Source organism: Amblyomma maculatum, chromosome 6 (assembly GCF_055883805.1).
Source record: "Amblyomma maculatum isolate TAMU_Amacu chromosome 6, ASM5588380v1, whole genome shotgun sequence".
Taxonomy (NCBI): Eukaryota; Metazoa; Arthropoda; class Arachnida; order Ixodida; family Ixodidae; genus Amblyomma; species Amblyomma maculatum.
The window spans coordinates 119,575,260-119,588,997 of record NC_139349.1 but is presented as its reverse complement, the minus strand read 5'-3'; the positions used below and the strand labels follow the sequence as shown (position 1 = coordinate 119,588,997).

At 43.1% G+C, this 13,738-nt stretch overlaps 1 protein-coding gene across 1 annotated transcript; it reads left to right on the top strand.

Annotated features, from left to right (window-relative positions):
* LOC146186656 (uncharacterized) lies at positions 1-3,578 on the top strand. The gene has a single exon (XM_084607363.1). It carries the CDS (start codon positions 1,356-1,358, stop codon positions 3,444-3,446), a length of 2,091 nt encoding a protein of 696 aa, XP_084463489.1. The 5' UTR covers positions 1-1,355; the 3' UTR covers positions 3,447-3,578.
* Positions 3,579-13,738: the final 10,160 nt, after the last annotated feature.

The following is a 13,738-nucleotide window of genomic DNA, read 5'->3' as shown; positions in this document are numbered from 1 at the left end:
AACGTTAAATCATTTTACTTTTTTCTGCACAATGTTGGCTTTCTTTCGTGACAACTGTTTACTGTTTGCAAGCCTTTTTTTTTTCTTCTTCTGCACAGTGTTGGCGCTTTTTCGTGACAACTTGCATCCGGGTATTTCTTTTTCTTTCTCTCTCTCTCTCTCCATGCGTCCGGATCGAGGAGGTTCTTTGCATAGTGTAAGAGAGTAGTGCTTCGAAGCCTGGGCCGCGAAAAAGCTCGGCTGGTGTGCTCGGAAGAGGCCGCCAGAGTCAGTGGACGGAGCAGCGGCAGGCGCGCTGAAATTTTGTAACCTCAGTTAGCATTCAGGCACCTCTAACATGATATATGCTTCTTTTCGTTATGTAAACACCTAATTCTGAGCTGGTATAAATTTTCACACTGCCTTCTGCTCAAATAAACTGTATTTGCTATTCCTGTATGGGAAACGTCTGTGCTCGAGCAGAAGACGCCTGGCGCGCGCGGGGCATCGGAAGCGCATACAGTGATATGCAATTAAAGTGCCATCCCGTTATAGTGCGCCGCCAACAGTCTTTCTTGTACTTTTTGTATCGGCATCAGATGTTTCGTAGACAGCTTATACCTACGGCGTATATGTATACTCATACCTGCTTGTCGATAGTTGATATGCATCCCAAGCTTACACCAATCACATGCGCAGTCGTTTTCCTGCGCTTCATCGCTTATACTTTTTTTTGTATCTTACGTGATGTTTTAGAAGTATCCTGGTATAGATGGATGCTGCTTTTCACAAACGAAAACTCTGAAATCAATTATTACACCATTTAACATGTGCCGTAACCAGATATACGCGTGAAAGCAGCGCCAAACCGCAACTTCTATATGTTCTCAGCTCAGTACCGTTATATAAGCAGTCGCTCTAGCTGTTAAAGTATACATTGAAATTTAGCCAAGCGCGAAGGAGACAGTTGTTTCGAGAATTAGGGGTCTAATTGTTGAGTGGAATGCGAAAGTAGTAGTTTCATGCAAGCGAACATCATACGCGTCGAAATGAAGCGCCTGTGGCAGGTTCGCCCAGTTAGAAGCGCCAGCAAAACGAGCGACCCTCAGCACCGGCACTGCCCTTGGCGGCCGCTCCGTGCGAAACAGTACAGTTATGGTGACCATAGTTCAGTGCACTGGCGCCCACACTAAGTGGCTGCTTCGGCTCCGCACGGCGCCTTCGGAGCACCTCTTTCTTCCAACGTGATTCCGAGCGCGCGCTCGCTTGTCATCGCTGTGTTTTTGTGGCGTAGAGGTGCGGCCCGTATCCATCTGTTGTCTTTTTGTGCACCTGTTTCGGTCCTCGTCTCTCACCGCTGAGCGTTGCGTTTCGTCATGAGCGCAAAAAGGCGTAAGTACCGCATCGTCGAGAAAGAATGCCGGGAGATCTTGCAAGAGCTCGGTATTCCGGGGCGGCCGGTCGATTCTGCGTCGTCACGCTTAGAACGCGGGGACAGAAAACAATCGCAGAGTGAAGCACCGTTACTCGACGTTCGCACCCTGCCACCGTCCGAAGCAACCACGCGTCGGAGAATCGGAGTCTGCGCCGACGACGCTTGCACCAGTAGAAGCGGGCCACCTGCAGATCCACCAGCACCATTTGTGCGCGAGTGTGATAATGCATCAGGGAGCAGCACATTGAGCACAGCCAGCAGGCGAAGTGATGAGGCTTCAAGCTCAGACCTTTCTATGGATGATTCATATGCGGCAGAACATTCAAGAAATGATCATGCCACAAGCTCGGAAGAGTCAAGTGATGAGACATCTAGCAGTCCAGCGGCTGAGAATGTGGGTCAGCCTGATGAAAATTTTCTTCATATTCTCTCAGCGACTGAGGAGTTGGCTGTCATAGCTAACAAGCACAACATCACACATGCTTTGCTTAATGATATGCTCGACTTTTGCCGTCGTCGCGGGATTCCGGAGCTCCCAAAAGATGCAAGGACCGTGCTGCGGACGCAAAGGAGATCACAGCTGGAGCAGAATGACACATTTGCTCATTTCGGCCTTGCCAAAGGCATCCAGCAAGCGATTGGGCAAGGACCTGTGCCCGAGAACATCAGGCTGCATGCTAACATAGATGGCCTGCCGTTGTATAAAAGCAGCCAGACTGGTTTGTGGCCAATACTTTGCCGCATAACGAACTTCAAGAACTCTGCACCATTTATGGTCAGTGTGTACTGTGGTGCAGGGAAGCCACCTTGTCTGGAGCAATTTCTCGCTCCATTCCTAGACGAAGTCTACAGTCTGAGCAGCAGCGGTTTACTTGTGAAAGGGACTAGTGCCACTGTGACACTGACAGCTGTGATCTGCGATGCCCCAGCAAGGAGCTTTGTAAAGGCAATTATAGGACACGGAGGCTACCATGCTTGTGAAAGATGCAGCCAAAAGGGTCGCTATGTGGAAAACAGGCTGACATTTCCTGACCTTCATGCACCGCAGCGAAGTGATGTATCATTTCGTGCACAAGAAGATAAGCGGCACCACACTGGTGTTTCCCCTTTCACCAAGTTGGATATTGATATGGTGGCATGCTTTCCTACGGAATACATGCACCTTGTCTGTCTGGGTGTAATGCGGCGGCTGTTAAGAAATTGGGTCTCGCAAGGGCACGCTGCCCGACTGAGCAGAGATGAGCGAAGTGAACTCAACAACAGGTTGCGAGAAACAGCTAAAGCTTTTCCAAGTTCCTTCCAGCGAAAACCCAGAGGAACAGAGGAGTTGGATCGTTGGAAAGCGACTGAATTCCGAACATTTCTGCTCTACCTAGGACCTGTTGTTCTGAAATCTCTCCTGCCCAAAGAAAAGTATGAACACTTCCTACAGTTACATGTGGCTTTGCGAATACTCGCTGCACCTGAATACCATGTAGTTCTGAACAGCTTTGCCCGGGACTTGCTGAGGTATTTTGTTCAGCAGTTCGGTGTACTATATGGGGTGAAGCAGCTGGTGTACAACGTACACAGTTTGGTGCACTTGGCAGAGCAGTGTCTTCAGCATGGGCCTGTGGATGATTTCAGTGCTTTTCCTTTCGAAAGTTACTTAGGAAAGGTTAAGAAGAAGCTGAGAACTACGAACAAGCCACTGGCACAGCTCAGCCGCAGAATGTCAGAAGCAAGGGAGTGCACACAGACTTGTACAAGGGTTGACCGACATGTGAAAGTGGGCGACTGCTTCTTAATAGACAACTGTGCTGTTCTCATTGTTGAAGTGCATGAAGATAATGTCAAGGCTGGCATCTTGCCAAATTGCAGAGATTTCTTCAAAACACCAATTGAGAGCTCTCGGCTACACATAAGGCGTTACAGCGCTCTCAGTCAAGAGGCTAAGATGTGGCCTCTCTCGTATATCAGGAACCAAGTTCAATGCTTGAAGCTTAAATACAAGCGAGGGCACATTATTTTTCCTCTTCTCCACTTGCAGTGAAATCTCTTATTGCTGTTGGTTTGCTTTCATGCCCAAAAGCAACTTAGGCTATGAGAACCACCATAGAGTAAGTTTGTTTTGGTTTGTGGGTTTAACGTCCCAAAGCGACTCAGGCTATGAGAGACGCCACAGTGGAGAACTCCGGAAATTTCGACCACCTGGGGTTCTTTAACGTGCACTGACATCGCACAGCACACGGACGCCTTGCTTTTCGGCTCCATCGAAAAGCGGCCGCCGATACCGAGATTCGATCCTGCATCCTTGGGAACAGTAGTAAAGCGCCGTAACCACTGCGCCATCCCGGCGGGTACCATACAGGAATTGTCTGGGAAGCTCTTCCACTTTGGGGTTCTTTGATATGCACTGACATCACACACTACATGAGCTCCTTGCTTTTTGCGTCCATTGAAAAAAGGCCGCAAGATAAAACTCACTTGCTTGGGTTCAGCAGCCAAGCGCCCTAACCATTAAGTCACTGCGACGGGTCAGATGGCTATTTCAGCATGAAAAAATATATGTACCTCTATCAAGAGGGAACAGCATGGTATGCCTCCGTGTCTTTTGCCTTCATCGAAATGCTGCTGAGAATCGGACTTGCAGCCTCATATTCAGATGCAGGCCACAGTTATTGGTGCCAAGGACAGCAACTTGTAGATCATCATTTCTTACAGCCTCACATTGGAGCTTGGACTTCGAAGATAACGGCTATTTTCAGAGCCACCCAAACGTGCTGGCAGGGCTGCAGTTGGGCCTTCGACTGCTCCCAATTTCCACCAAAATCTCTCATTCTATTTAATAAAATAGACATACAGAATAAAACAATGAAGCATTGAGCACACAAGGCTATATTAATGTGGATTGATAAGTTTTGGGTGAGAGAAATTGGTATATGCGGCATAACTGCATGAAGTGGTGCACAATGGACATTATTACAAAAAATTAATGTAATAGGAGGATGTAACTTAATAGACCTCATAGCTCTAGTGTCCCTTTGAGATGTTAAACTTCAAAAATCACAAATTTGTTCACCTGTTTGATATATTACTCCATTTTCATGACAGGTTACTTTCACTGAAGATAGGGCTTTTATATGCTAGATTACATACAGATATTTACAGGCATTTCTGGCAGCATGTGCTCTCACAACTAAAGTGCAGTGCAGATGTATAGGGTGACACATTGCAGTTCATTCCTAAAAACTGCAAGAATAACATTAAAATAACACTGGCTTCTGCAAATAAAGGGAAAATCGACTGATCATAAGAATATACCATTGATTCAAAAATAGAGGGGTTTGGCATTTATCACATTACCACATGCCAAATAAGTCCTGTGCTCTGACATCAACCAGTTTGGCTCCGTGCTCCACGTACAAAGCATATTGTGCACAAAAGGATAAGTGAAGTTAGCTGGTCATTGATGATGGTCAAGTGGAAATGTCAGCTTCCTTCCTCTAAGCTGTGAATAGTCGTAACACTCCCAAACCAGCATTCATTTTTGACTACAGCCCCATCAGCAACCATGGTTAATGAAGTTCCTGGCTGGACAGTATCCCAGGATACTTAAGGCTTTTTTTTCCACTGCTTTTTTGCTACAGGAAACACTCGTGAAGGAACTCTTTTCAAGTGTGTATTTTTGTTAGTCTCATTTGCATGCTTTAAAAAGTTGAGAGGGCTCATATTTCCTTTTGTACCATACACATTGCTGTGGCAGGAAATGACGTGTTCATGAAGTTATCGTAGTCATGCAAGTTACTTTGGCCATAAGTTTTTGGTCCTGAAAGGGTCATAAACCCCCGTGCCCAGTATAATAGATGTGTTTGCAGTGTCCAGGAAAGCAGATCTGAACTGGTGTAATGACACACATGTGGGTCATGCAACACTTCAGTTTGCAATAGTACTCACCATTTAATCAAATATTTATTTCGGCTTTTTTTTTAAATTTAGGTCATTCAAGGGTACTGCCTGATTGCCACAGATGCAATGCTAAAAATTATGAGTAACAACCTCAGAACCTAATGATCGGTTAATCAGGAGTCAATCATTTCAACTGTGAAGAAAACAAATAGCTTTCAATTACGGCTGAGAAACTCCATTTGTCTTTCTTACTGTCATGCCTACCTACCTTGAAAAGAAAGTCTGCAGATTCACAGTACTTAAAAAATGCTCACATTCAGTTATGTGGGCCAGCTGCATAATGAAAGTCTCAAATAAATAACGTGATGAGTCAGAAAATAAAAAATGTCCATGTTCCTAGCACTGTTTTAATATAATGCCCAACCAACTCTCTCAACAAGCCACTTTGCAGAAAATAAAGTTTAGTACAAAAAGATTCATCGTCGTCATCGTCCTCATCGTCATCAGCCTGACTATACCCACTGCAGGGCAAAGGCCTCTCCCATATTTCTCCAATTAACCCGGTTCTGTGCAAGCTACATCCACTTGACCCCTGCGAACTTCTTAACCTCATCCGCCCACCTAACTTTCTGCCACCCTCTGCTACGCTTTCCTTCCCTTGGAATCTAGTTTGTTACCCTAAGCGACCACCGGTTATCCTCTCATAGCACTACGTGTCCTGCCCATGCCCATTTCTTCTTCGTAATTTCCACTAGAATGTCAGTAACTTGAGTTATTTCTCTGACCCACTCTGCAGCTTCCTATCTCTTAATGTTACCCCTACCATTTTTCGTCCCATAGCCCTCTGAGTTGTCCTCAACTTAAGTTGAACCCTTTTGGTTATCCTCCACGTTTCAGCCCCATAGTTGAGTACAGGTAAGATGCAACTGTTGTGTACTTTCCTCTTGAGCAATACCGGTAAGCTGCTAGTCATAATCTGCGAGTGCTTACCAAATGCGCTCCATCCCAATCTTATTCTTCTTGTTATTTCCTTTTCATGGTCTGGATCTGCAGTTACTACCTGTCCTAAGTAGACATACTCGCCTATCACTTCCAGTGCTTCGCTACCAAACGTAAACTGCTGTTCCTTCCCGAGGCTGTTGAACATTACCTTAGTGTTCTGCATATTGATTTTTAAGCTTACCTTTCTACTTGTCTAGGTCATCGATCTTTATTTGCAGTTCATCCCCCAAGTTACTTTAGCAAGGCAATGTCATCAGCAAATCGCAAATTACTGAGATATTCTCCATCTACCCTTATCCCTAACTGCTCCCATTACAAATCTCTGAACACTTCCTCTAAGCAAGCTGTCAATAGTACTGGGGAGATCGTGTCTCCTTGCCTAACACCTTTCTTTGTGCAGAACTATGGTTGCTGTGCAGCCACTATATATATCTTCCAGCACTTTCACGTACGGCTCGTCTACCTCCTGATTTCGCAATGCCTGCATCACCGCCGAGGTTTCAACTGAGTCAAATGCTTTTTCATAATCAATGAATGCTATGTATGAGGTCTGGTTATATTCCGAGCATTTTTCTATCACCTGGTTGATGGTATCGATATGATCAATAGTAGAGTACCGTTTCCGAAAACCTGCTTGATCCTTTGCTTGATTGCAGTCTGAGGTTGTCTGATTCTATTAGCGATTATCTTAGTAAATACCTTATACGTAACAGACAGTAAGCTGATTGGTCTGTAATGTTTAAGGTCCTTAGAGTCCCCTTCTTATGAATGAGGATAATGTTTGCATTCTTCCATGGTTCCGGTACCGTCGATGACACCAGGCACTGCTTATACAGGGTGACCAGTTTTTCTAGCACGATATCCCCACGCCCTTTAACAAATCTGTAGTTATCTGATCCTCTCCAGCTGATTTCCCCCTTTTCATAGTTTCTAATGCTTTCTTGACCTCGTCCTTCATCACTGAAGGAATGTCTGACTATTTTTCCCTACCGCCAATCTCATAACGGTCCTGACTACTTTGGCTACTGTAAAGATCTATATAGAACTCCTTGGCTACTTTAACTATCTTGTCCTATTCGTGATGACGTTGCCCGCCTTGTCCCTTATCGCATGCATCTGGCTTTTGCCTATGCCCAATTTCTTTTTTACCGCTTTAAGGCTCCCCCCATTCTTCACAGCTTGCACAATTTTCTTTATGTTTTACTTCCTTATATCGGCCACCTTGCGCTTATTGATTAGCTTTGATATCTCGGCCAATTCTATCTGGTTTGTTGGATTTGAAGCTTTCATATTCTGGCATTTCTTAATCAAATCTTTCATCTCCATAGACAGCTTAACGGTATCCTCTCTAACTATCCTGCCGCCTACTTCTACAGCGCACTCAGTAATGATATCTCTGAAGTCACTGTTCATTGCTTCTAGGGTAATGTCGCCATCCTCGGTTAGAGCTGAATATCTATTCTGTAGCGAGATCCTGAACTCTTCTGCCCTCACCGCTAATTCGTTGGTGGGTATCTTTCTTACTAATCTGCTGCGTTCCTTATTCACATTTAGGCTAATTCGGGACCTCACCATCCTGTGGTCACCGCATCTCACTTTCCAAATTGCCTCTACATCTTGCATAATGGTGGGGGTTGAACATAGTATGAAGTGAATTTCATTTTTAGTCTCCCCATTTGGACTTTTCCATGTCCATTTCTGGTTCTTCCGTTTGCTGAAGAAGGTATTCATGATTCTTAAGTTATTGTGCTCTGCAAACTCAACTAGTAACTCCCCCCTGCTATTCCTAGAGCCAATGCCATAGTCACCTACTGCCTGGTCTTCTGCCTGCTTTTTCCCTACTTTGGCATTGAAGTCGCCCATTAGTACAGTATACTGCGTCTTTACTTTTTGCATTGCCGATTCTACATCTTCATAAAAGCTTTCAACTGCCTGGTCATCATAACTACATGTGGGTGCATAGGCCTGTACAACCTTCAGTTTATACCGCTTATTAAGCTACTATGCCTGCCACCCTCTCATTAATACTATAGAATTCATCTATATTGCCCGCTATGCACTTATTGACAAGGAAACCTACTCCTAGATCTTGCCCCTCCGGTAAACCTCGATAACACAGTACATGCCCATCCTTCAGTACGGTATATGCCTCATTCGGCCTCCTAACCTCACTAAGCCCTATGACATCCTATTGCTGCATACTCTCTAGTTCCTCTAACAGCACTGCTAGACTTGATTCACTAGCTGGGGTTCTAACGTTAAACGTTTCCAGGTCAGTTTCTAATGGCGGCCTGTCCAGCGGAGCCAGAAATTCTTAGCACCCCCTGCTGCGTCACAGGTCTGACCGCCGCCGTGGTCAATTGTTTCGCAGTCGCTGGGGACTGAGGGCCAGGGTTTTATAGTAATTCAAGTAATACATAAATATAGGTTTTTGGGGAGCCCTATAAACACTCCAAGGAACCCTGAGGCTCCATGGAAACAATTTATAGAATATATTAGGTTAAAGGAACTAAAGCAGTGCCCCGTAAACCAGCATCCTCCTATAACTAGAGTGAAATAAGCTTGTAACTGCTGTACTATGCCATAAACAAGAATGCGATCAAGAGGAGTTACACAAAGGCAATCAATGATGAATAATACAAGCCAAAAGATGACCTGCCTATCTTTAGCTTGCTGAAATTTCTAGCCTACGCGAGAAAGTGCACTCGTCTTGCATGTAAAACGTGCTTTCCAGCTCAGTGCTCTTTAGGAACTTTTTAGCATTTCGGTAAGGAAACCACAATACTAGTTACAGCACCTTAAAGGTTATTGATTTCGTGAAGGATGCTCCAACGAATATTTACTCAATGTGAACAATATTAAAATAACGGTTGCATTTTAATGCAATACCCTGAAGTGAGCAACTGCAAATAAGACCATGTGCAAATAAATATATGGTGAATATATGCCACCAATTCATGACTTATGCAAATGATAGTATGTATGAGTGCAGAGGTGCAAACATTATAGTACACATTAAATAAAGCTTAAGACATGCGCTTGATCATGATGATCTAAGTGGAAAACTGTATAGTTTATATAATGAAATTTATTATTGGCACCATTCCTGGCACGGTTATGCAAACTGCAGGGGCATATAGACTCTTGGTGTTGTGCAGCTGGCCTAGTCTTGTGATATCCATTGCTACTGTATGCTTGCATCATTCCAGATTTCATTTAATTACCTGACTAGTTTCAAGTGACATAGTGAAGTATCACAAGGCCTAGAGGATATTAGAGGACGAATACAGTACTGAAAATCTCTTCTAGGCCTTGTGCTGTTAAGCAGCCTCAGTTGAAACTACGTCTGACCAACTTGCCCACTTGTTCTTATCATTACCTGACCATGTGATAAAGTTATTCAAATAGAACAGCCATAATTGCAAGAAAAGATGCTTCATGACTGTGTTGGTCAGCTGCACTCGATCAAAGTGAAGGCTGCAGCCCAGGCTTCATCTCCAAGGGTAGGGGGAGGGGGCCCATTCTTACCTGCTCCATATATGGACTCATAAGCAATGAAACTTATGAGCAACAGGTTTTGGAGAGAAAAAAACAGAATGAAGAGATAGGGCCTCCACCTAATTGGACTTAATTGTTTAGCAGTTTGGTGAGACCTTGTTGAGCTGCAAAAGTAGGAATTCTCCACCACTCTCGGAGCTAGTCCCTTTCACGTGAGGTTATCTGCACCAATTGATTATAGGATTGGAGAGTGTTTCCTGTTGGTCCCTCTATCCTGTGGTGGTGCATAACATAAAAAAATATGCAGTCGGAATAATAGAGGAAATAAGAAGGAAAATTTCCACTGCCAGCATTTCTATTACCCTACATATCTCTCACGAAGTTTCTTCAGTTCTTTTCTGCCACTTTAGGGGAGGAAAATAGGCAAAGTCAGAATGAGTCCAAGAATAGGATAGAATAGTATTTGTTACTTCTATGTCTGAATGTTAATTACTGCGCTTGTATTCTGTGTGCTGCTAACGCACCACTCTTGCACTAATCACAGGGATCACATCTTGATTTTTTTTATGTTTGTGCAGTTAGAATGAAACGGAGTATACTGCAGAAGTGTAGTATGGGATTGAGGAAGGAACGACACGGGGGTGGGGGGTGGGGGAGTTACATGCACTTTAGCCTAGGGCCCCCGTTTTCCTTAATCCAGCACTATTGGTCAGTGAATGTCAGTGAGGATCTGCTGAATGCAACAGATGTTTCAATGATAACATGCAAGCCTCTGCGTGTCACTTGGCACAGATGTATCCAAAGACTAACTTCCTTTTATTTTCCTTGTGAGGCTGTTAATGCATGCAATCACCATATTGCCTTTTTTGCAGAATTGAATGGTCACAAATGCAATACTCGCCATGAACCAGTGGTGCTGATAATATTGCACAACTATCATTTGGTTCAGGTTATCATAATTAGCAGAAGAGCTGTTCCTACCATGTGGGTGAAATTATGAGAATTATGAGAGGGCTTCAGTGCTGCAGGTGGAGCATCAGTTAGAAATGTAGTCCTGAGCAGTTATTGTACTGGTAACAACTAATTCTGAACAAGGCAGGCTAGTTATTTCAACCAGCCATATGGAACTGTCATACTATATAATTTTTGTTCTAGGTTAAACTGGATTGCTGTTATCTTATATTATTACTAGGCTTGTATCAATGGGATGCTGTGTAAAACTACATGTCAAATGAAAGGTAATGATTTATTAGTTCTCCACAAGTGTGCAGCTTTAGAGGTCAGAATTTCATGGTGGCTCTAACCTGGTGCATATGAGTCTAAATGCAGTGTACAGTACAAAATGTTGCACATGAAGGCAAATTTATAAAAGAACGTGGAAATATTTTTTTGTCTTCATATCGGTGTGGACATGGAATCTTAACTATACTGTGCAAAACTTATTCACTTCTCTCGTCTGTGATGGTATATCTTCAGAAGCAGCCATAAATGCTGCCTTCAATTTGGATCTGTACTCAATTCAATCTGAAATGTGTACTGTGGGAAAAGTGAATTTTTATAAAAGTGTGCAGTATGTCTCATTACTCTCTCAGTCCGAGACATTCAAAGTTCATGAACTTATTTCAGTGAAAGAACATACATTCAGTTTCTTCAGTGGGCAAATTTTCTTATCAAGACGACAGTGTTACAATGAAAACGAAAAACTTGATAGGTGTTCATGAGCTAATTGCAGCGAGACATTTATCATTTGAAGTGTCAACTCACACTCATCACAAAACTGACAAGTGTATGCCCTTATACAGTTTATCCAAGTTATTCAATACCTAACCTACTGGAGTCACATAAGATATATGAAAACGTGCCTTATATTAGAATACAGCTTGGTAAACATTCATTCGCACAGGCGTGTTGTGAGCTTCCTGTAATGCCCTGTTCCATCAGATCTGAGGGATGAAGTGAATACAATTAAACTGCTAGATAGCGTGCAGTGACCGTACACATCTCAAATTAGTATCCATCCTTTTTGATAGCAACAACGGGTTCTACGTGCATAATGCTGACGAATATCGAGCAAAGTAACCTGCGCGTATTTCGGCATAGAACGTGCGATCAAGCATTTTATTGGAAGCATATACACAATGATTTTATAATGCATTTTATTGGCTGCCTTGATGTATCTGTCCGTGCCGTACGAAGAAGGCAAATTGATTGTGCACCTAATACAATTTCTTGCTGCACACCGAATACACTACAAGTTGAAGAACACTAGAGCTATGGCTTTCATCAGTTTCAGATGGCGTGAACTTTTCAGCGGTTAAAATATTGTGATCTATTACTCTGAAAACATTATTTGTTAGGTGCATATTACAGGCTCTGGTTTGCTTTTCTCCTTGCACATGAAAGGAACAAGCATGTGAATGCCAAAGCAAGGTTTATATTTTTCTTTCCTCAGCTGTACATGTTGGTGGAAGTCGCCTGGCATTCAAATTTGTGTTCAAGCTCATCCTGCCATTTTTGAAATGATGTTGTTTAAGTAAATGCATTTATGTAATTTCAATGCTAGCAGAAAACAATGGAAATGCTTAATTACTTGTGGATGTTTCATTTTGTGTAATTGTGCCATCACGAATCTCAATCGTGTTATGAGCATTGCAACGTGTCAGCAATAAATGACACATCTATAGACACTTTTTCCTTTTGATTATGCAGTGGGAAGTTAGCTACTCTAAATAATATAGAACTTCCATCCTTACTCGTCTTCAAGAGCAGATGTAAGCATTAGATGATAGCAAGGAAGATGTAGCACATTCTGGAGGATGAAGAGAAAAGTTAGCTCTTGCAAGTGCTACTAAAGTGCGGCGGAATGGACACTTCATTTGGTGTCATTTTAGGGCCATTTTTTTTAATCTACACCTGCTGCACCAGTGCAGCAAAAATACATTATAGGTATCTGACATTTCCTACACTGGTGCAGCTGGTTTAGGTTGAACAAATGGCCCTTTTGTCATAAGCCAATGTCTCTTTTCTTGTATAAGTACATGTTCAGCTGTTGTATCAAGGAGCAATTAGTGCACATTATGTAATGCTGTATCGCTTACTGCTTCCTAAATTCGATCTGCCTTATGTCGTCTTGGCACCGAAGTTCTGCCATGTATATGTGTTCTTGTGTAGTTTTGCCAATGTCATAGAAGTACTGACAAAAGCGTTGGTGATATCCAAGTGCATGACCAAACAGCAAATCTAACGGTATAATCGAGTTGCTTCTATAACTTGTTTCTGTACCTAGTTATTTAAATTTGAACCAAAAGATCAGTTGTGGAGGCAATTAATTTGCAGACATATATCTGACTGAATTTGTTGAAAATGAAATATAGCCAGTAAGGCGAAGTTCTATCAAACCTGCACGCTAAATATGCTTCTGTTACTGCTGAGCAGTCTCATGTCACAGTCACTTCAATAATTGCATGACTGCACATTGCTTTAAAGGACGAATAGGAGACAATCAAAAGGGGACACTCGCATGCCTCCGAAGAAACTTTGCGCATTTTCACTTAAAAAAAACTGTTAAAGGGGCTATGGATACAGGTACATCGCAAGGACCTGGTGCGTTTTTTTTTCAGATACGGCTGTATTTAGGTGCTGTAGCTAAAAATGCGTCGCACCAGCCTAAAGATTTACCCCGGGTACGTCAGTATTTTAAGTTCGGCATATCTGACATATCAACTGAGGTTTTCGCATAGGTTTGGTACGACAGATACGATGCTGCACATATGTGCTTCGATCTACTATTGGTAGTAACTATAGGACAAACCAAGTTGACACAACTGCTCAAATGTGAGCCGCGTGGTGGGTAACTTTAGCGACTGTTTTTCTTGTGTCTACACACTGCCCGAAATGCGGCGATTGGTGTCCTATTCGAAGTTCGAGTGTGCCACC